Genomic DNA, 24485 nt, shown 5'->3' on the forward strand with positions numbered 1-24485 from the left:
GCAAAGGCAGTGGCAAGGGAGATGAATTCATAGTCGAGATTCACCTCACCTCCAAGAGTTATTTCAGAAAGATGGGGGTAATGATGGTAAATTGAGGCTTGAACTACGAAAAGCACACCAAATTGAAGCTTAAACCCTTAATGTTGATACCAGCTGGTGCACTGGGTTTGTCAATGCTAGCTCTTACAGTCACCATCTATCTTGGCATATCAGGCCTGGATTCAAAGTGACGAAGTAGATAATGCCAAGTTGACAGTGGCATAATTAAAAGCGGACTCTGGGTTGAGAAAAACTGTATCCCTAAGAGATGCAAAAAGCAAGGGTTAATTGAGATTCTGGACATTTATGTTAATGTAAGCAGAAACTGTGCATTTAATGCACTGCAAATAAAATGTTTATGCTACAGCACAGACACTGATCAATCAACACGTTTTAACTGTGATCACAAATGGCCAATTCAAAGTACATATTGACAACATTTAAAATGAAGGTGAAGTGGACCTCGATTGTAGCCTCATTGAGGTTGTCCTAAAGTTCAGAACCAATATATCTGGGATCTAGAGGACTGTAACCAGGATAAATTGAAAATGTGAAACAACATACAGAGCAACACAAATGTAGGAACATTTGTGAGCTGAAAAGTAGGTGACAAGTGCAACAGAAACAGGATATCAAATATAAGTAAGCAGGTCCCTACTGCTCGGAAATACACCATTTACCCCCACCTTAAAGCTACTTCAACAACAATTCTTGGATTTTGTGGACCTGCGAGCAGAAACATACCACTTGAAAAGGGCTCTCTAATGCTCCCCTACTCTTGACAATTGCTGAACAACAAATCTTGGATATTATGGACCAAAAGACTCTCGGGGCAGTGTTTGTAATGCATCTAAAAGGCAAGAGAGAAGCAGCAGAACAGACAGGTAGCCAGATCCTGATGGAACCAAAGGAGATCAAAAGCCACCTTGTCCACTCATTGACCTGCCTCCCATAAGCTCAATGTACACTACTTAGGCTTCTCTTCTTATTGGTCAGTAATGGTCAATCGGGTGCAAATGGGTTTTGCAACCAATTCACTTAACACATTCCACAGTGAAGCAAAGCTTTTCCCTGCACACATTTTGCCAGATAATGTCTTCTGAAATCTGCGCAGGGAGAAATATTCCAGTTCCACATCTGACAGTACAGAAATACTTAATTTTGTCCTAAGAAACTCTGAAATCAGGGAGCTAATCCACCCGGAGGAAATATTGCATCATGAGGTAAAATATTTGCTCTGGGGGAGAGCGTGCCAAGCCAGAAGCTTCACCAGGTCAGAATGAGTGTCTCAGTTTTGCTGCAATTACTCCACAGTGCTTGCGTTTTTGTATTAGACTTCTCAATGTGCACCCACTAAGCGTGCTGGAATGTAGTTCCTTGCATTTGGTACCCCAGAGCGATTATGCAAATTCACACCTTGAACTGTTTAAATACTGTTATCATACATCCTATTGTCCTGCGTGTAATTGAACAAGTTCTTTTATCTTTCGTCCAAACATTTCTGGTACAAACTTTACAACACATTGCATAATTTTTCTGGATAGCTGCCATCTATCTTCACTTTATCATTCAATAATGTAACCTTGAAGACTTGACAACCTTTCTTAAACCTAGAGTGGCAACACAGCGTTTTTGTTGGGCGATTTGTAAATGTAGCCCCTCGTACATTACTACCAATGGTCTCTCCACTTCGTGCGCATGAACTCACGCTGGATCTTCGACCAGTCATCAAAACTGCCATCGTCCTTTGATATTTTCTGGCTCTTTCAGCATACGGCCCTTCCAGCCCCTCTGCAATGTCACAGATAAAGACAACGAAAAATATGGTTCCTGCAGCTCCTTTGTGCTAGTTACCAAAGACGTAAAATCTTTGGTTTGCAGCAGATCATAAACGTACGGAAAATATAGGACGGCCCGGCTAGCCTGAGATTTGCATCCAATCTCATGCTGGCCAGATACCTGCTGTGGCGTGGCTACACATACATTATAAAGGAAGAAATAAATTCAATCAAATTGATATTGTTTTTAAACCAATTGGTTACGAGCAATAAACAGTTTATATAAACAAAAGATTAATAAATTGTTGTTTTTTAAAATACTCTCATTTCAGAAACACGACAGCAAAGCCCAGCCTCCTCCAAGCGAAGCAGCGATCAACCACGGGAGGCGGGAGAAACCACATGTGCTTTAAGGAGCGCTCTGCACACCATAATAGCACAACTCCGAGCAAGAAATCGTTCTCTCAGAACCTCCACGTTCCAGCCTTTTCATCGACATATTTTAAGAACCAAGTCCAGCTCGGTTAAATCGTATAAATAGCCTGCCAGTGCTGACAAGGCTAACTGCCACAACAGCAGAACGTAAAACGAACACTTATTATACGGACAACCGCGCACTGCACCCACCACGGCCACGCACTGCACCCACCACGGCCGCGCACTGCACCCACCACGGCCGCGCACTGCACCCACCACGGCCGCGCACTGCACCCACCACGGCCGCGCACTGCACCCACCACGGCCGCGCACTGCACCCACCACGGCCGCGCACTGCACCCACCACGGCCGCGCACTGCACCCACCACGGCCGCGCACTGCACCCACCACGGCCGCGCACTGCACCCACCACGGCCAGCATTCAACGCGATTCGAAGCCATTTTGGAACGTTGGGCCTCTAACCCGCAGATATTGCAAGTCTCCATTCAGAAAAAAAACCTTCGTTCCCTCCATTCTAACCTGCCTTAAATAATTCCGCTTGTACTCGTGCACGAGCAGAGGCTTCAATCTGTCCCCGTCCTCGCCTGGGTGAGGAATTGCACAACACAGAGGCATGAGTGCGGGCAGCCGCAAGGTGCGCGGGGCGGATAACGGCTCCACACCTCGCGGCTCAGCGCGGCCTCCTGCCGGCGCGGCTTACAGGGACAGCACGAGGCGGAATAAAAGCGGCCTTCGGGGTGGAGGCGATAGGTCTGCGGTTAGAAACTCTCGCTTCCCGCCCAGGGTCAGGGTTACTGAACAATATCTGTTAACTATTCTGCCCACCGCTGCTACCGACCTCATACAGTGTAATAATGCACATAAAGTTGGGTGTCTCGAGGGTGGGGTTTGGAGTGGAAGGGTCACCGGAAGTGAGCACCCATCATCTCAGCGGACTCTTTCCAATATTATAACTGAATAGCATTACTTTGTTTTTTTATGGAATTTCAACTAAGTTCTCTGATGATGGGCGCAGCATATCTCAAAAAGGCAAGTATATGCAGTACTAAGGCTTAAAATATACAGAAGTCGTTGGAACAAGTGTCCTAACCAAAGTACCTTCATCTCTAAACAGTAAAAGTAAAGCGCTGTCAAATGTGAAGATTGCACTGCATTCTTGGGTGGTGGGAGAGGAGGAAGGCGGCAGAGGGGGTCGGCGGGGACAAACAATTCAAGACTCTTTCAGTCGCTATCTACTACCACTGCTCTTTTTAGGCCCTGCGTAATGGTAGACTTCTAACCCACTCGAGGCAATTACTTGTTATATACAGCTGGAATACCTGGTCTCATTTTATTCTCTATGGCTATTGAGAATTTCACAGAGCGGGTCAGGACCTAAAGTAATCCCATGCACCGTCCTTCTATGGCAACAATAAGGCCTTTTCTTATGGTCGGAATATTCCACTTTATTTTTAAATACTGGAGGCAGCAATACAAGAATTCAATCCTCCACTAGGTAGTTTTTGTTTATATACCTGTACCCCTACCCCCTCTGTTTTCATCAGCCTACACCCACACCAGTAACATCATTAGGGCACCCAATATTTAAAACCTCAAGAGCTTTCCCGTTTCTCAGATGTGTAGCCCACATTGGTATTAGTATTTACCAATGTAATGAGACCCACTCTGATAAAGCATGCCACTCTCTGGGCTGGTGAGGGTGTCCTATTGACATGAAGAACATTAAAGGAAAAAAACAGCCTAACAGGAACTTGAGATACACAGAGGAACATCGATGAATCCCTGACAGTAATTCCTGTGGTAGACTGCATTCCCAACATAGTACAAGAACCCTATAGTGTGCTTCAGTCGTATATTTTATTAACTTAAACTCAGAGTAAAAATACAATAATACCAAAGTGGTGTAATTCGCCAAATCAGAGACATTCCAACTCAAGATATAGTGCTAGCCAACAGTGCAACAGTTGTGTCTTGCCAGAGGAGCCACAGTCAACGGGAAAGAATGGCTTTTTTTTCCTCTGGTCCTCATAACTCTCAAATATCCTGCCGACAGAGAACCAAGCATGTGAGTGGTAATGGGAAATTTTGGGTACAGAAAAATGAGAAACATATTATTACACAAATTGTTGAGGCTAATTAAAGGCTATGGAAATAGGATAGTTTAAGCAACATCAACAATAAAATAAATCGCAGGCACATTTTTGGCGCCTATTAGCCCATAAGCTTCAACCTGTGCACAAACATATAATGTTTGGTGTGTATGGTACTAGTTTTTCGGCATAAAAATGAATAATCTATTTAAGAAAGAAGTGCAGACCAGTGATAATACGTACACATGGCATAATTCTAGTCTGCCAACAGCCCACAGTGGACATAATCCCAACCGTAGGCATGAACAGTAGATTTTAAACTTTAGTATCTTTATGCCAATAGGGCAGAGGGGCAATTAAACAAAACATGCTCCTAATTTGAATGGAACTAGAATGAATGATGTTCCCTAGAACGGCATTTGCAACAGCCCTGTCTGTTATGAATTGCTGTTTATGCCAACTGAACATAAATAAATGGCAGAACCATTACTTCTGAACTCTCCTCTATGTATAACCTCCTATCAGTGTATGCGCTCAAGAACGTGTACTTTGTCTGGAACGAAAGAAACATGGTTTGCACAAGTGCATACCACTGTTAGCTTAATCGTTACTGGGGGTGCCAACTGTGATACTAACCATACAGCCCTTCAGATCAGGAGGAGGATACGGTTGGCTAAAGAAAATGTGAAACTGTCCGTGTGCACCTGAAAGAAGCAGTCTTTCTTTTCACCGACAGGTTCTTCACTGGGATTCTGACCACTTGAGAATTTTGAATTATAATACGAAACAAGCCACATTCTGTAGGAGAAACTAATAGAAACACTTGCGTTCTGTCCAATAGGTACAAATACTTTGAACACAGATGAATTCTCTCAGACTTCATGAGCCTCCAGTAAAACAAAATAGCAACACGATTTCAAGGAGATGGGTGAAATCAAACATACACAAAATGCCAGAAGTCAAGTAATTTATGTCTGTTTAGCATGTAATGTGTTAATAAGGCAGTGCCCCTCAGAAGTACATCAAGTTGAAATCTATTTTCCTAGACACTAGTCTAGACCCTAGCTAAAACCTGAAGTGTAAGACCCGAACATGTCCAAACTACCAAAACGCATCAGGTTTTCTTTTACAATTACATTGCTTTGTGGGTCTCTGAATGGCAAAGTTGAAACATGCTATCACTGCAAGGGGTTAGCCCACAGTAAGGCAATGTCAGTACCTTGGAATCTAATCTAATCTGGGGGAAATTATACCAGGCTTAGATATCAAGTAGCAAGCTAAAAGGATTACCTCCTCTGGCTGAAGTAGTAAAAGATTTCTTCTGTCCTCAACACTGATTTTCTCTTATATCACCATAATGAAAGAAATGAGAGGGGGTTAGAACATGCAAGATAAGCTCACATAACCCTAGAATCGCTTGCCAAGATACTACACTATGCATAGTGTAGTGATTGACAAATTAATCAGATCTATTTGTGTTCCAGCCACCATGCCTGTTTCCCCCAGTTCATCCCAGGACACGAGTACAGGCAGCTCTTGTAGATGTTGCCACTTGCTCAAGGTGCAAGTAAGAACTAACTCGCCTTCCAAACCTATCATAGGTTTTATGGTGAGAAATGCCCCACATTTCTGATGGTGGAGCTCACTCCAAGTATTGATAACTAAAATCACATTACTTTACATATGAGTAGGCCCCATGCTTCCATTTGAAACACACAGTACATTCACCACATTTTGGTGTGACTATGTAAATCTTTAAAGATAGAGGCACATAGGACAATTGTGTTTCTATAGAAAGGTTATCTTTGGAGCAAGCAGGAAGGCCAAATAAACTTTTTCTCCTGGTGATCGCAACCAGGGCAAATCTAGGAATCCTTCGATGATCACAGAAGCTTGGAAGACATTTCTATATTCATTGTGTATGAACGTTGGTTGGACTGTTAGCAGTGGAAGTTGTTTTAGCTTTGCGCCCATCATAATAGACAATAAAATTATTATCGTCAAGACTGGGAAACATATATATAAATATTCACATAAAAAAGGGTTACAGAGACATTATAGTTAGGGTCATGTTTTATCCGCACAAAAACCACAGAAATTCAGCAGTTATGGTTATACTTATGTTAGGAAACTATAACCAGCGACCTAAAGGAATTTAACAACGAAGTTATAGTTTCTTCAGATAAGTCTAACTATAACTAACTGTAACTATAACTGCTGGATTTCTATGGTTTTGTATGGGTAAGTGTAAACCTAACTATAACGTCCCTGTAACCTTTGTTTTTTTTCAGTAAATTTCTATTTTTGTTTCCGTAAAGTAATATATAATTACCGTACATTAATATAACCACTGCCGTGCACAGCCAAAACACTTGTGCAGCAGGAATTAGCCACAAGCCAGGCCCTGCAGCCACCCCCGCTGCGAACGGCCTTTGGCCGTGAGCATGGGGTATGTTGTGTGAGTTTTTTTTTTTTCTTTGTTCCAGTGGGCTTCAGACCCACGGATCCATCAAGTATTTACACTGGGGGTTGTGCTTGGGCAACTGGGGGTTACACTGGGTATTTACACTGGGGGTTGTGCTTGTGCAACTGGGGGTTGTGCTGTGTGCCGCGGTGGATGACGGATCGCCCCCCCCCCCAAAAAAGAACAATTTATTTGCCCATGAGGGACCTCAGAGACCCCATCATGTGTCCTTTGGGGTCAAGATACCTCTATCTTGACCTCTTACAGGTATTTTTATTTCTGTTTTCTCCCTTGGAGGCCCAGCCCAACAAATTAAAATGACGGTGGCAACTTTCCTTTCAGGTTGCAGCCAGCCAATCAGGGGCTTGCTTATTGCCCAGATCTGTGGATCCACGACCCTAGATATCTATATTTTTATTTCTTTAATAACTCCAAAACTACTGAACAGATTTACACCAAATAACAAAAAGAGAACTTTGTCGACCAAGATCTAGCTTTCTGCCAAATTTGGTGTAAATCAATTCAGCGGTTCGGGATGTAGTCACATAATAAAAAAAAAAAAGAAAATCCCCATAGACATTAAAATGGGAATAGGCGTTTTGGGATCCCCCCACCCACATTTTTCTCAGCCGCAGCTTGAAAAATCATCCTGAAACGTTTCAACTAGCATATCAGTTTTGAAAATTTCATCAAGATTTGTTAAACAGCACCAAAGTTATTAGCAAAATAAAAATGCTTTGTCTATAGGAAAAGTTGTTCCTAAGCTATATATATAAATAAATAAATATAAAATAAAATTACTCACAGTCACCAGTAGGTATAGTTAGGACTATGATTTCATAGAAAAAGCATTTTTTGACTTGTCTATATCTTTGCCACCGTTTGACAAATCTTCACAACATTAAAAAAAAACAAAAAAAAAAAAACGTGTGCAGGTGAATCTTGTTGTACATGGGAAGTTTCGGGGCGATCCGTCAAGCGGAGGCCGAGAAAAAGGGGATGGAGGTGTAAAAAAACACGCATTTCCCATGTTAATTCCCATAGGAGTTTTGAACGCAACTACAGCCCGAACCGCTGGATGGAATTACATCAAATTTGACAGAAAGGTAGGTTTTGGTATGCAGATTACGCTTTTGGATATTTGGAGTAAATCTGTTTAATAGTTTTTGAGATTTAAAAGGGAAATAAGTTTGTTTTTCTAGGGCCACAGATCCATCGTGACGGTTTCATGATTTTCACAGCGAATCTGTGAATGTGTGTGCCAACAGGAATGCTGTTATTGGTTGGCAGCAACCTGACCAGAAAATTGCAGCTGGCATTTTAGGAACGGGACACAGTCCCCCGGGGCTGAAAAATAAAATGAAAAGTGGAATAAAGGGTCAGGGTGGAGGTACCCTGACCCCCAGAGCTGTAATATAGGGGTCTTTGAGGGTCAAATTATGACCCCCACATGTAACATCACAATGAATTCACAAATATCGGCCACAAAAAAAAAGGCATTCTCAGTAGCATTTATACAGTAATCATTCACTGATAGAAGCACTCAGACACTCACGCACCCAATCACAGACCCACTCAGGCCCTCATTCACCCACTTGCAGCCTCACTCAGACCCTCACGCACCCACTCACATACCCACTCAGACACTTATGCACTCACTCACAGCCACTCAGACTGTCACGCACCTATTGACAGACCTACAGACACTCACACGCCCACTCAGACCCACTCACAGACCCACTCAAACACGCACGCTCCCACTCACAGACCCACTCAGACCCTCACGCACCCACTCGCAGACCCACTCAGACACTGGCGCACCCAATCTCAGATCCACTTGTTTTGCTTTACTGCTGACCGAGCCAAAATACACACACTGAGAGGCGTCGAAAAGATTCTCTGGAATGCACTTCTTAGTCTATATAAGACATTTATTGTATCTTTTTGCAAGGCTTGTGAAGGAAGGTCAGTATAACCGAAAGTGTACTTTTAACATGTGCAACAATGTAGTAAGAACATGTACAAATAATCTTCAATCTATAAACAGCAGATATATACATGCAAAGATACAAACACCTATATTTATATAAGTATATATATTTATACACAATACAAAGCAAACAATTAATAAAAATGCATTACCGTAGGGCCTGTCTGGTGCTTCATCTTTCTCCTGCCAGCAAGTCACTGACCCTGGTTCAACGGCAACAAGTACAAGAGAGATCTACCCTCATGGGAAATATATCAGGCATTCGATGACTCAATCATGATTGAGGTCTCTGAATCTCCCACTGTCGACCTGCATTTCTTATATTTCTTAAACAAACGAGGAAAGAGATTTCTGGAAAAAACCCTCCCGCTCCGCAAGAAGTATTAAAAAATGCGGGCTATTTTAGGTCAGAGTTGAAAGAAACAGGTTGGAACTGGCCAGTTTCCCAAGGTGTCTCTCCCAATCCTAAGCCGTTCCCTGCTGTAACATAAACATCATTCTAGTACATCCTTATTGGGATGGCTGACTGACTCCTCCACGTTATGTCCTAGCCCTTTGGTGAGAAAAGAGCAAGCAGACACGTAGAATAGAAAACACGTTGCATAACATTTTTTGTACAGAAAGATACTCTCACTTTTAACGTGGCGGTGAAGCTAAGGCTAAGCTGACTACAAAATGGACTCTGTAACTGGTGACCACTAATGTGACGGTGGACAGCTAAGCCAAGTGCAAAGTGGTGCGACGCGTAGACAGTTGTCAAAACAAAAATATCACTACACCACTTGACACAGACGCACCCACTCTCAGACCCTGACACATCCACTCACAGACTCACTCAGACCCTCGTGCACCCACTTTCAGACCTAGACAGACACTCTCACACCCACAGACACCCTCTCACACTTATTTTCACCCAGGGAGACAGACCCTGCGGCCAACTCCTGCCACGCACAGCCAAAGGCTGTGCAGGGTTGCGTGATTATGGGGGTTGGTTCCAGGTCCTGGCTGCAGCTAACCCCTGCTGCGCATGGCCAAAGGTCGTGCGTGGCAGGATTAATGTATACTAATTAAAATTATTAAATGTTAAAAAAAAAAAAAAATGAAATTCAATTAAAAAAACAAAGGTTACAGGGGCGTTATAGTTAGGAAATAGAATTTACTCATACAAAACCATAGTTAGAGTCATTTCAAGTAACTATAACTCTCGCCCTCGCCATGCGCTGCTAATTACCCCAGATATGACAGCAATTATGACAACTTTCATAACGTCAATAAAAATTTCAATGAAACATTAGAAGTCAAATTATTGCAGAAAAAAAACTGCATAGTGGAGCCACAAGTTATAGTTACCATAGGGCGGAAGTTATAGTTACTTGAAATAACTAACTATAACTGCTTAATTTCTGTGGTTTTGTACGAGTAAATTCAGAACCCAACTATAACGCCCCTGTAACGTTTGTTTTTTTAAGTGAATATCTATGGGTTTTTTAACTCTATTTTAACTGTAACATCCCTGCAACCTTAGTTTGTTTCGGTGATATATATATATATATACACACACACACACACACACACACACACACACACACACACACACACTTGTTATTTTTAAAACACAATTCTAGAATGATAAGAATTAAAGGCACGTTTATAGAGGCTGAGCATGCAGTTACTCCTACAAAATGTATAGATTAGGTATTATAATTCTGCCTGGGGAACTTTATATAATAGCCCTTCTAATTCTAAATTAAGTCATGGCACCCAAAAGACTAAGTTGTGACAAGTGGCGATACTGCGGCAATTGGTACGGAGGGATCCATTACAGCCAATGCACACACAGACATAAACAATGGGTCTTGTATGGACTTTTTTTTTTTTAATCAATGTTATAATGTTCCATTTACCAATTCTCACTCCATAAATCGGAATCCTTTCAGATCATTTTTTGTAGTATTCATTCCTTTAAACATAGTTTAACCAAAGGTTTAGAGGTAGAGTAACAATACTTTTCCCCCCACAAGGGGTTTTATAGTTGCTTAATAAAATTGAATACTACAAGTCAATCACTTTGCTGGGGAAAGCCATCAATCATACAATTATCACATACATTTAAACAATTCAAAGGATACAACATCTTCAAAGTTATCACTAAATCAATGTTACAGTATAAATTCATCTTGACTATTATACACAAATATCCTCTGTTTTACATTTGCTAAGGAAACCATCATCAACGCTATGTCCAGTTGTTCAGTTAAGATATATTCCTAGAACCCTTGTCTGCAAAAGCAAATCACCACTACAATAGAACCTATGTGGTGAATAAGTCTATAGTTACATCTACTAATTCCTAAGTGGTATTCACCAGCCATGTAAACTCTTTATTAGGAGCATCGAGGCTCCTGAGGAAGAACCACAAAAGCATTGACAATGCTCTTTATACTACGTCTGACAGATACTATTTTTCTAAAATAAACTTTTGTGGAACCAAAAGTATTTCACAATACCTATTACTTTTTTGTTTAAACTAACTATAACTAAAAGAATGAATACCATGAAAATACTTCCCAGTATATGAAATGAGAATTGGTAAATTAAACATAAATCACTGATAAAGAAAAGTCTATACAATATGCACTGGATAGGACTACGTGTGCAATGTAGCATTCCAGTAGGCACATTTGAATCATTATCTTCTGGATATATTAAATAGTGTAAGGACACCACACCACTGCACTGTAAGACAGATTTAGAAACATGAACCTGAGAGATTAAGAAGCACAACATTCTATTGAATACATCATAAATTATACCCCAAGGACTGTATAATCCACTTGTGACTATCCTCTCAGGTCTAAAGTGCAATGTGGCAGGGCAAATCATAAAAAAGGTTTGCTTTACAATCCACGTAACTAGCGACTGACAACACGCCTAGACCACAATGTTAAAATAATTGCCCACACGATACCCTAGACACTATGGGGGTCATTCTGACCCTGGCGGCCGGTGGCCGCCAGGGCCACCGACCACGGGAGCACCGCCAACAGGCTGGCGGTGCTCCAACGAGCATTCTGACCGCGGCGGTTCAGCCGCGGTCAGAAGCGGAAAGTCAGCGGTCTCCCGCCGACTTTCCGCTGCTCGTTTGAATCCTCCATAGCTGCGGAGCGCGCTCCGCAGCCATGAGGATTCTGATCCCCCCTACCGCCATCCTGTTCATGGCGGGAAAGCCGCCATGAACAGGATGGCGGTAGGGGGGGTCGCGGGGCCCCTGGGGGCCCCTGCCGTGCCCATGCCAATGGCATGGGCACGGCAGGGGCCCCCGTAAGAGGGCCCCGCAAGGTATTTCAGTGTCTGCCTTGCAGACACTGAAATACGCAACGGGTGCTACTGCACCCGTCGCACCTTCCCACTCCGCCGGCTCGATTACGAGCCGGCATCCTCGTGGGAAGGGAGTTTTTCCCTGGGCTGGCGGGCGGTCTTTTGGAGACCGCCCGCCAGCCCAGGGAAAAACTCATAATACCCTCCGCAGTCTTCTGACCGCGGAGCGGTATTATGGGGGCGGAATTCTGGCGGGCGGCCTCCGCCGCCCGCCAGAATTAGAATCACCCCCTATCTGTTTTCCATCTAGATGAGTCTACCCTGAAAAGTATAATGCCTTTACCAATTTTTGTCAAAAGAGATGGTAGAAATAATTATATCAATTATTGAACACACTGAAAAATTCGAAAAGGACAATTACAATCACTTATGGTGAAAACTGCATGAATAGGACAAGGATACTAGCATTGTATTATATCACTCTTGAATACTTTACAAGAGTACAACTGAGAGTGGGGGCAAGTTGAGCAAAAATAGATTTACAGAAATGACTAAAGCAGAGTTATGCTCTAAATCCCCCCCCCCCCTTTGAAAACCTGTATTTCAGATCTTCAAAAAGAATGAGATCAGCAAAGTCCATCTCACGGAAGTTGGAAATTATATGAAAGAACAATCTGATGGACACCCATGGTGTAATCTGTGATAAAATGTTTGCAGATGCCCAACTTTTACTGCTAATAAGATATTTATAGTAAAAAAGAATTATTAAGAAATATGTTCAAAACTAAAATATGGGACTTAGTAGATGTTTGTTTGGAAAACTGGTGTGTGTTCAGCAGAATGGGTAGATGTACTTCTTAGTACTTGGGCTCCTGCAACATCTAGCTTCTCCACGAAACCTCATTTGTTACAGGAGAGAAAAAACAAAAGCATTACTTTGAAAATGAAATATGATTTAGTGTCTTCTTGCTGCTAAATTTAGTTTTTAAGGCAATAAGTTGTGACAGTTTTAACTGTAATTTTTTATGCTGTTTTGATATACACTAAAGAAGCAACAAACAAGATCGATAAGGAAATGTATTCCCCATTACAATCAGGATGTAATCAGGCTACAACAATGTTCTGTACCTGTGATCTTAGTTACTAAGAAGTTTATCCATCGTTATTGCTTGTAGAAGTTGATTTGGGTGTGACCCACTACAAGCAGAATCGAAAAACCTTTTGTGCAAATACGGAAATAAATTTGTGTTGACAAAGATATGATCAATACCTTAAAGCAAACCATTAATAACATCATTCTACAAGAATACACTACTTTAAAAACCATGATCCGTGTTTAGGCAACCATCCTTAACTTGACTTTTACATCCAGAGTTGCTTAGGCTATTTTTGTATTGGGGGTACCAATTAAAATCAATAGCAGGTACGTGGACTAATGTACTACATAGTATGCAGGTGTACACATTACTTGCAGAGTATTTGAAAATAGCAGGGTGCACTACTACATTGTTTAAATCTTAGGAATGTCCATTGTGTGTGTATAACAGAGATTTCTTCTTTAGGTCAGGGGTTAGTCAGAGAAGGACGGTTCCTTGGTGAGCGTAAAGCAGAAAAATTAACTAATAAGGAACGTTAATCGTTATTTTAAGATTACGTGCCCTAATTTATGAGGACAGCAACAAATGTATTGCAGGATGAAGATTAAGTAGTATAGTGATTCAAGAACAAGTCATTAAAGTAACTAAACAAGTATTACAAGTTTTAAATTGTATGTTACAGCTCTTCCTTGTTTGTAAATGGCTTTATCTTACACAATGGTATATGTAATTTTGCGATGGCTGAGTAAAGAAGGTGTGTATAATTTCATGCAACCTAGGTCTTCCTTAGTGACTAATAAAAAAAACTAAAGCCACTGTAAGAGACAAAGTAGGTATGTTAGATAGAAATACTGCATAACTGTGCTACACTGGAAATAAAGGTGAAAGGGATGGTACCGTTTTAGAGCTGCTTTTAGGCCAGAACATAGAAAATGTCTTCAGAGAAGAAGCTACCGTAGGAGACTGATAAATTATAAAATTCTGAAAGGGCTTCGGCAGTCGAATAAGAAGACTTGACATGGCATAGCTCATTGTCACTGGTGGAGCATAGGTTGGATTTCCATTGAGTGGTCTTGCACACTGAACATGAGGTGTGAAGAGATGCCCCCGGTGAATCCTCATGTGCTTAAAAGGTAACTGGAAGGGTGGAGCTGCAACCGGGAAGATGGGCTGCTAAAAACATCTTTAGGGGCATATTTTTACATTTAGAGATGCTAAGAATTGAGAAAAGTGAACATTTACTGTAATGTGAGCAAGTGTCCCAGATTTTCAAGCACAGTTAAAATTTTTAGATATTTGCCTTGGTGTCCTAACAGTTATTTCCAAAACAAATACATTTCCTCATTTCCTTATTTTGAAAGAGAGGCTTAGGTGACTGTGAACACTACACTCAATTCTGGCCTTTCTTACACTTCAAAAGAATCCTCGTGACAACACTTACAGAAAGTCACAATCTAAATGCACAGTCAATACATTCTCTCACCTACCTTGGAAATATAATATAACATACATGCCAACATTTTAGAAGAGAAGATTGGGCGTATTTCCCCCATTGACTTCTACTGGGGGCTGAGTCACGTTACTGTTTTGTATTGGACTTGCAAGTCTGCTGCGGCAGGATCGGATAATAGATACGCAAAGTTACAGTTTTTTCCTTACCTCTCAAGAGCAAAGAGAAAGCACTATGGCAGGCAGATAGAGTGTGATGCAGGTGCAGGTTACTGGCGATGCATACTCCGAGTTATATAAGACCAGGCCCTGTCAGCTGAAGCCGATAGAGGAATCCGGTTTTTACAAGTAGGAATCGGGAGACTAGCCTTGAAATCGGTCGTCTCCTGCCTGAATCGGGAGGGTTGGCATGTATGGTGTAATAGCTTGTGAAATGTTTGTAGAATGCATAGTATTTCAAAAGCTTTCTGCTTGGCGACATGCAGTCTAATTATTACATTGGTAAAATAGGAGCCCACATACAACAGCCAGATTGCAACAACTGCTCTCCGGAGCTCCATATCCTCAGTTCACTCTTCAGCCCTATCTATGGAAATATGCGAATTTAGTTTGGATCACAATATTGTTTTTGGTGGTATTAGCGCAAAAAATCATCGCAGACAGTTCGCTGTGCATTTAAATATGCATGTTTTATAATCATCCATATTTCCAACTGAAAATAAATGTGTTCCTATTTTCAGAGAAGAGATCAAGCTAGCTCTAGACATAACACTGACTTGACAACAATGATTGCTTTAAAAATATCAGTGATTATATTCTACAAAAAATGAGTTAAAATATGTACCAAAGAGATTTCCAGTCAGAAAAGCAAGCTCGGCAAAGGAAAGCACATAGTAAATAATTCAAAAGTAAGCACCTACTACCCCAAATAGTTGCCAAGCTTTTGTTTGTGTGTGTACACAAATAAGGGTCTGCATCAATTAGTATTCATATAGTCTCCGCGGGGGTACATGCAAATCTAAGAATGGCTTAAGGCAGTAATGTCTGTAAAAAGCAGTACACTACGATTATTGCGGAGATGGAGAAAGCTTTCCTGCATGGCTTCGGAAAGCATGTGCCCCTGCCTCGAATTCACAACAAGCTGAGGCGTTTTCACCCCTGACTCAGCACACACAATGAAATATTGGATGTGCCCTGGAGGTACTTTTGTGACATTGATTAGAGACTCAGAGAGTGGCTGTGTTGTCTACATGGGCGCACCATATACACTCTCCTTACCGAGTATGGCTACCGCCAGCTCACCAGACAACAGAGGAATGACAATGATGGCAACGCTACCAGTTGTAGAGGCAAGCCATACCTTTATATATGCCTCTGCCAGGAAGAATCAACTACTAGCCTTTCCCACGTTTTTAAAAGGTTTTGCCAGTCCCCAGGTACACAGTCTTTTGCCCATCCATCTGGGACATGGATATTGCTTCTGTATCCGTTTAGCGAATGCAGAGGGTGTGTGTATGGCACTGGTGAACACCGCCATTCTGAGACCATTTCTGTATTTGTTATATTCAAGTGGTACCGAAGATGGAGTGTTGGAGGTACGGTTCAGACAGCAGGTGTAAATTGCAGGCACCAAGACATTCCAGGAATGCTGTGATTCAGACTAAAAAGTGTTAAAACGGAATGAGGCAGAGGCCTCTTTGAACCTAGGCAGCTTCCTCCTGCTCTTTCCTAACCCATTGTTGTCAGGAAGGGCTATGCCCACAGGTTAACTGGTAGTTGAGTGGGTCAGTCTCCCCTGCCTTTGTGTCCATTGTTTTGGGTTTCTCCCGTCTGAATATTTCCAGCTCCACCTCAACTCTGCTCACGCCTAGTGACAAAGGCCTCACCATACTCATACTGTGTAGAATAGCCAAAAGGATAGAACTGCCCTGAACTGGTCGTACACCACATGCACTGGAATACACAGCACCTTTCTATCAGTTTAGTATAATGCTTGGGCAGGGACTTCTAGTCAGTGTGCAAATATTGAGCTACTAATAATTAAGGGCCCCTGCACCAGTGGCAAAGAGAAATCCTCTATGCTGAACGGTTCGCTAACCCCACCTCCCAGGTCCGGGACCCGAAACCTGGGAACTTCGATCACAGCTGCAGAATAGACTGTCTGGATTTTGTTTCGAGGAAGAGCTGTTCACCAACTACTCTGGCGAGACATAGGACATGTTCTTGCATGATGTAGTCCCTACTCAGAAGGAGCGTGGCATTAAAGGATTTGAGGCAGGTGAAGACAAAGACATCTGCTGTGCACATGGAGAGGAACCTGTCCAACTCCACTTAGCAGACGCACCAGAGTCCCTGAAGCGGCATCACAGCATGATTAAGTTGTGTACCTCCGTGCACGGCAGGTAATTAGGAACATTAGAAGGCCGCAATCTCCTTTATATAAGCTAAGTGCCAAAATGCTACGAGTCTCCAAGTGAAGCCAGACAGCAATCCAGGGTCTAACCAAAAGAAAAAGCGAAATCCCAGAGAAGAGCTGCATCAACACAGAAAGTGACACCCCATCCAAGTACTCTCGGGGTGGACACCTAGTTGTTTGGCACCCGAGGAAGAACTCCAAGTCCCAAGACTCGAGATGCGATCACCATGACTCTGTCATCTCTATGACTGGTGCTGCCTCCGTCTCTGTTGATCAGTGCAGTAGCCATTGACTGCACACCAGCTGATTGTCCCTGCACAAGGTGCCTGGTTGCTGGGCTCTTGGGTCCATTTGGTTCATACCCCGCCGGGAGTAGGGTCGAGCTATGTCACCCAAATACCACATGGAAGCCTTGTGCTACAAACTGACTACCAAGGATAGTATGCAACTAAGGAAACCCGAGGACGGGATTTAAAGCCTGCATTACAAGACAAGGACAGTAAACACAGTCTCAAGACCAATATGGTGGCCGTCCTTTGATTTGCTAAACCCCCAATATACTACCGGGACAACACACAATTAAATGGAGATTGTGGTACATGAAACATTTTTATGATGCTTTCCAACATTAGTAGCCAATGCCACTTCTCGCTATAATCAGAGCAGGGTGATTATAAATGCATGCTGCATTTATGAATCCCGATGGATAGTATTACATTGTATGTCATTTATGTAGAGAACTTCTGAATTTCGCCACACCTCCTCCCAGAGTAAGCTTCACACTGATCCAGTATACTACTTTGAGAGTCATAATGCTAAAGTGGTGTGCTTGGTTGTGGGCTCAAGAGTAAGGATCTGCCCAGGACACCAATGGTAAATGGCTCCGATTAACACAAACCTAACCCAATAACCCCTGTCTGTGCTAGGACTCCACAGAAAGTGCCCACAATGTCCACTCATAACGCATGAAAAAACAGACACAGATGTATCAATGCCAACAGCCACTCATTTCAAAGTTGCAGCTGTTTAATGTGCTAGGTTTACGGTTTGTATTACTTCAGGATTATAGCTTTTTAAACACTGCACAGTCAACACAACCTTTTATGCTCCGAAAGTAGACAAAACGAGCCCCAGGTGTAGGGTGATAATCCATGACTTAGTTTAAGGTCGTGAAAAACACCAAGGCAAGCCTGTCGTGAGGAAAGAACATAATTCTTCATGCTAAATATGAATATCTACATGATACACCTGTAATTACAGGAGGTATTTACTGGTAATGTGGTTTTTAGGGCGTTTGTGCTACCAAAGAACCATAGGCTGCATTTAATAAATTGTGAACAATTAAAACAGCAGTACAGAGAAGATAATGTTGGCACCTCATTTACCCAAGCGAAAATAAATTATTATATGCATCCGACTGGGTTGCTGCCAATATTAAACATTCAAATGTGAGATTATTTTCCTATCTTATGTGAACACATTTAATATTTGCCAAATTGGTTTATTCTGACTGGAAATAGTGAGTGGAATAGCATCTCCCTAATATGCAGGAAGGTGCATTGAGAAAATAGGAGAGGATTCAACTGTGGATGATTCATAGCCAACCAGTGGAATGTGGCAGACGGAAACAAAGCCTTTAGTTGCCTTTGTATGACTTCTCCTGAGCAGCCATTTGAGATAATACAGTTTAAAAGGTAAGTGGTTAAATATACCAAGACATTTCCATAAAAAGGCATGTTTCAGCCGATAAGATACTGACTTCAACTGTCTGCGAAATTGACATTTACTTGGGTTTGAATTTCACTTTTATCAGCAGGCATAAGACTGGCAAAAGACATGGGAAATGGTCGTGTGATAGGGAATCAAAGGAGAAAGAATTTGTTAGGATACTGTGGTCAAATAGTACGCTCCCACTGCAGTTTTACCATTGAGCTGCTGGGGTGAGAGTATCGGTCTACTGGTAGATTAGAGCAGTAGTGCTAGAGTTAGAACAATTTGGTACTGCCGTCAGTGTTACATTATTGAAGACATAGGGATTGCGAAAAATCCAAGAATCATGCAAAGAACAAGAGTAGCAAATGAGTCGAGCCCGTTCAGAAGGAGAGGGGTAAGGGTGTAGCAGGTAGCTAGTTATGCATTTTGGAGCAAACTGTTGACAAAACATTACTAAAGCATGGAGTGGTACTGCACTGTGAGATACAGATAGCACATTTCCCATTTAAATGGCTACTAAATGTGCACAGACATGCAGTTTTGCTTATATGACACACACAATATATAATGTATGGGTGTCAGCGAATATTTATTATTTTCACATCACTAAGTAAAGTGTCTTGAATAATGTATGGAATGACAGCGAATATTTATTAATTGCACATCACTAAGTAAAGTGTCTTGAATAGTTTTGATCATATTAAAACCTTGTTTCCTTCATACTTCAGAATTACAAAACAAATTGCCACATTTGTGATTTCCTAACTGGTGATGAAGTTTGAAATATTTGTAGGGTTCATCTACTAGGATTTAAATTTTGTTGTGGGTTAGGGAAAAATAGACTCCATTGATGTACACCAGCAAGATTGTCACATAGTTCACATTTATAAATCCTCTCACTTTGAGGTCAGAGAAAGAAATGTAAACAACATTCTGCGTGATTAACGAATAAGCAGCAATATGTGAGAAGACACAGCCGGACATTTGACCTCTTGAACTACTTCAAATGTGACAAGATAAAGTAAAAAATGTAAGGCATCTTTATTGCTCATCTACCTTCTTAACTCCAGCATGGTTATTCTGGGGGTGTTGTAGAACCCCTAGCACCCATACTTTCAGTGCTCATAGATGGGTGTCTGTGATATACATCGAAAGGATACCAAGAGTGCTACCGTGATCACCTCTCATGCCAAAGTCTGTTGTTCAGAAGACTCATAAGGCTTTGCTAAAAAACATGGGTACATTTGTGATTGCTGTTGTGCCACATTATCCCCACCCACCCATCTACGCGAGTGGCTCAGCGCATGCAAGACAGTCATTGATATATTGCAAATAATTTGCTATCCTCACAAAGGGTGGCTAAGCAGATTTGAGTACAATCTCATTCTTATGAACAGTGTGCCCTCAACGTACATACACGACAGTTGTAAAGAACAGTGATTTCATGATTAAATACCTCAAGGATATCCAACGTGGTACTAGGTGAGCAATGTTGTGTCGTGGGACACTTCCACAGACAGCTCCCTCTCACAATGGGCTGTCCCTCATCCCTGCATGCAACCCTTTCTCATACATGCCACCAAGTCAGATGGCACTGCTAATAAAAATGGAGTCGGACAAACGTGTCATTACTCCAGTTCACCCCCCTACACAGTGTCAGTTTGCTGTTAAAGCACAGCACATTCCTGCACCATGCCAACACTTCAGCCAAATTCACGCTAAATTTTCTCGATATCCACATTAGATAATTTTTCATACAATTAGGATAAATTGAAATGCTACATTTTTAGTGGTTGTCCCAAGGTGCTGGCATGGATCTGGCCCACTGAACTTAAACTTCGCACATATGCAATGGGCGAACGGTCGAAGACTCGCACAGTGTATTTTAGCAACTTGTCGACATTTGAGATTGGCATGAAAAGTTAATTTTAAATAACCCTTGCGTTATAACATGGAATCGATTTAAAGTTTAACATTGTACAAGCCATAACACACTTGACATCATTCAGGCATTGACATTCAGAAGACGAGCAGCACTAGATACCTTTATTTGCAATCTGCAAGCCCCACAGAAACTGGAATGTTAAAAAGAAACTGGACAAAAAACATCAAAACTATTGTGGCCAGAAGAGAAAAGCCTCCAGATATCAGGTGCATACAAAGCACGTTCATATGATTATAAAAACTGACCAGAATATGACTGTAATGCTAGGTTTTATATCAAATAATCCCGAGACCATACAAACACAACACGTAATGCACGCACGGGACATGTTAGATGATAACCATGAATCGCTCGCATGGGCTGCATCTGTCACGTACGTGAATAATGATTCTTGTAGCTCGAATACATGCTAACAAATGTTAGGAGCCTTAAATTACGTACAATACTAACTAAAACGATACTTGTGTGCTCTTTGCATAGCGCGTACTCAGCATTGGAGACTGCACTTTGAAGCACACAGACTCTGCCAGTCAAAAGAGACCAAGGGCACAAGTAAGGGCTCCTCTCTAAACGACCATACAAAGGCGGAGTAAACAGGGAATGCATGCCATCATGCACAGTGGGCGTCCATGGGCACTGGGGGTCCTGCACTGGGATGCCAGGCCAAGTGATAACCAGGGTCCGGACACAAACACCACGATCTCCATCATCTTCAGTCTCGTGCACTGGCCAAAGTGCGGCAACCCCAGTCCACAAGGCTCGACCCTTACCTCTTGGGCGCCGGGTGATCCATGCTGCCGGTGTTCGCAGCGACTGTCACTTCTCTGTTGCTGCAGATCAGGTGTAACTCTACACAACTTTCATGCTGCTTTCAACCCAGCCTGACACCTCTGCCGCTCCACCGAACCCACTGCCCGGCTCTACCCGCCCTCCTGACTTCTCGCGGCTGTGATTGGTGCCTGCCTCTCAAACTCCCCCGGCGATTGGTGGTTAAACCAGTCAAGGCAACACTTGCAACTTCAGATGTAAAGGGGCTGCCTTGTTTCTGAGTGGCTGGGAGAAAAGCAGGAAGCGAAATCTCGAGCGGAGCATTGTGGGAGTGCGGCGGCATGTCCCTCTTCTGTTTTTCTGCTTGAGCCTCGGTGCTCCGAGCAACGTGGGTATCAGTTCTGCATCTTTCCCACCTTAGTAGCGTTTAGACGTGGCAGAGCCAGGGTCGAGGGAACCGAGAAAGTCACATACAATAAATAATAAAAACATAATTTCCCTGCACGGTCGACAGTACTATCAAGGTTCTCCAAAACGCACATTAGATATTTAAAGGGACTTGTGGTTGAGCTTCGTTTTCCCAATTCCTCCTAGTTCGGTGGGACACAGGCAAAGTTTGTGGGTATGAGTAACACGCATTGGCAAATCCAATATGCCTCCACACCAGGCATTAACGCCTAACCCATGATAGGAAGTTGGTGAGAAGGAACTGGTTGGCCAAAGTCAAGGCGGCACTTCATAATAGCTTTGAAAGGAAAGGATGTGTCTTTCCTTCATTGTGCATTTATCACTTTTTTTGGTACATTAGCTAGAAAAGAAGTACGTTTCATTGAATTTATTTTATTTTTGCAATTTTATATAGCACTGACATGGCCCAACACACAGAATATGGAGTTACATCGGGTTACATTAATAGTAATTGAACGCAGACATTTACGTCAGGAATACAGGAATTTCCGCAAGAGAATGTTACAACAATATGGCAGAGGACATGAACAGCGAAATGAAGCAAATCAAGGCTCATTGAGAAAGTAAATAAGTCTTCTTGAGGGTGAATACCAATAGTGTATAGTTAATAAAAACTATTACCGAAATTTACCAGACATTCTAATAATTAATTCCACCATAACATAAGAACATTCTAATAATAATCAGTTAAAACATAATGTCTGCTGCAGTTAAAACAAATTAGCTGCATCACCTTACAACGAGGGCTTGTTGATAAAATGGCTGTGCCAGAGTTTGTAATAAAACACCAAAACAACATAGCGTAAAAGAGCTGCAGTATTATAGTCTATATGCTAAGACCATAAGTTATCAGTTAAATATTTATCTACATAATTGTGAGACTGACTGCAAAAGTGTAAATGCATAGAATGTATAAACGTCTTTTAACTTAAAGTGCTTAATGAGAATCTCTAATACAATGGTTTCTCGTCTTGAAGACTGCATTGTGTCTTTGTTGGCATTACAGGAGTTACCCACATTTTTCAATCAGTTGCTATACAGTGCACTCTGTTCTGTTAATTTGGAAAATGCTGTAAACTGCAGATGCGTTAAGCATAAAAGGTTAAACATCCGTTGTGTTAGTTAAGGTGCTTAGTCAAAGACACTGGTACATTAGTTTACGGAACTGTTTGTTTGCCCTGTTGTGTTTGGCTCTTATACTAAATTAGACTGCTGGATTTGGGCGGCAGCACCACCAGGCTGTGGAGAACTGAGTCCAGTTCCACACAGTGTGAAGCTGTTGGTCTAACCCTTCCAGCCAGCTAACAGTACCTCACCTGCACCTAAAAATGGCAGTGATTTGTGGCAGTCATGCGCATGACAGTCTGATTTCTCAGGGAATTTGTGGTGTAACGGATCCTATCCTTTTCTCTCAGTTACATTTGTCTCACACATGCAAAGACAAACAGAAGCAGAAATCGGTTGAATATATTTTATTGTATCAACTGTGTTCTAGATAAAATAGCATGTACTTCAATTATTAGGATAATAAAACAGAATAATAGCAATGCAGTGACAAGGAAATTGAAACACATGAAAAGTTCCTCCATAGTCACACAGCAGTGTTAGCCCTAATCTACCTTTCAGGTTCCCTAGGAAGACACCATCCCCCGTACCTGATTATGATAGTAGTGAAAAGGGCTGTTGGTCTACTGAGAATCCTCTCTTGTGTAAAAGGAAAGACGCCAAGTCTCAGCAGGCAGCTGCAGTTAAGCAACAGCATGCAGTGCCAAGTTTCTGTCTGGAACTCTCCCTCTAACATATGGGGACAGAGTGATGTTTTATAGTAAAACAGCTGGTGTTCTGAGAAACCTGCTCTATCGAAAAAACAGATATGTTTCTCGTGAAGTGACAAAAATTATGGTGTTCCTTTTTGTACTGACAACATATTGGAGAAAGCCTTGAGCAACGCACGGAACGAGAATGTCATAGTAAAAGGAATGAAAACAGTTTCTATGCTAAAAGCGTATGAGATAAAGGAAAATAAAACATCATCACAGGAGAGAGCTTCTGCTCAGAAACTAAAATTAATTGTTACTAGGCTAAAGGGGACAAGCTGTAGGCCTATGGCTAAAATAACATGCCCATAAAAACTACTAAAATAACCTCACAACAGCCCCAAGTATGATGGTTTCACAGTTTGGAGTCTGCTTTTGGTCCTTATGAGCTTTAAGAGTCTTGAGCACATTGTAATGCACTGTTTTTGTTTGCCACTTGTTGATTACACCCGTTGGTTATGCCTAGACACATGTTCGGGAGATGCATTTTCCTGTCTAGCAGACTCCAATATATTTCTTCAAATTTTTTTAAAGTCCATTTTAGGTAGTCTCTATGAACCCATCATTTTTCACTGTTTGGTGCCTTGTGTGAGTCATTCACACATGCCAATAGACCCAATTCAGAGAAGAGACTCCCAATTTATTTAAACCAAAATGGCTTTATTTAAACCAAAATGGCTTTATTTTGGCTCTT

At 41.9% G+C, this 24485-nt stretch overlaps 1 protein-coding gene across 2 annotated transcripts in view; it reads right to left on the bottom strand.

Annotated features, from left to right (window-relative positions):
- STK3 (serine/threonine kinase 3) overlaps positions 1–21661 on the bottom strand; it is a 731888-nt gene extending 710227 nt beyond the window's left edge. The window contains exon 1 of one of the 2 annotated variants that reach the window (XM_069220541.1): positions 21509–21661. In XM_069220541.1, coding sequence (XP_069076642.1) covers positions 21509–21531 — 23 coding nt within the window. In that variant the 5' untranslated portion in view covers positions 21532–21661. Of the gene's footprint in view, positions 1–2664; positions 2712–21508 lie in introns of those variants that run through there. The other variant, XM_069220540.1, reaches the window with a different exon arrangement.
- Between the last annotated feature and the right edge of the window lie 2824 nt (positions 21662–24485).

This window comes from Pleurodeles waltl, chromosome 2_2 (assembly GCF_031143425.1).
Source record: "Pleurodeles waltl isolate 20211129_DDA chromosome 2_2, aPleWal1.hap1.20221129, whole genome shotgun sequence".
Lineage (NCBI taxonomy): Eukaryota > Metazoa > Chordata > Amphibia > Caudata > Salamandridae > Pleurodeles > Pleurodeles waltl.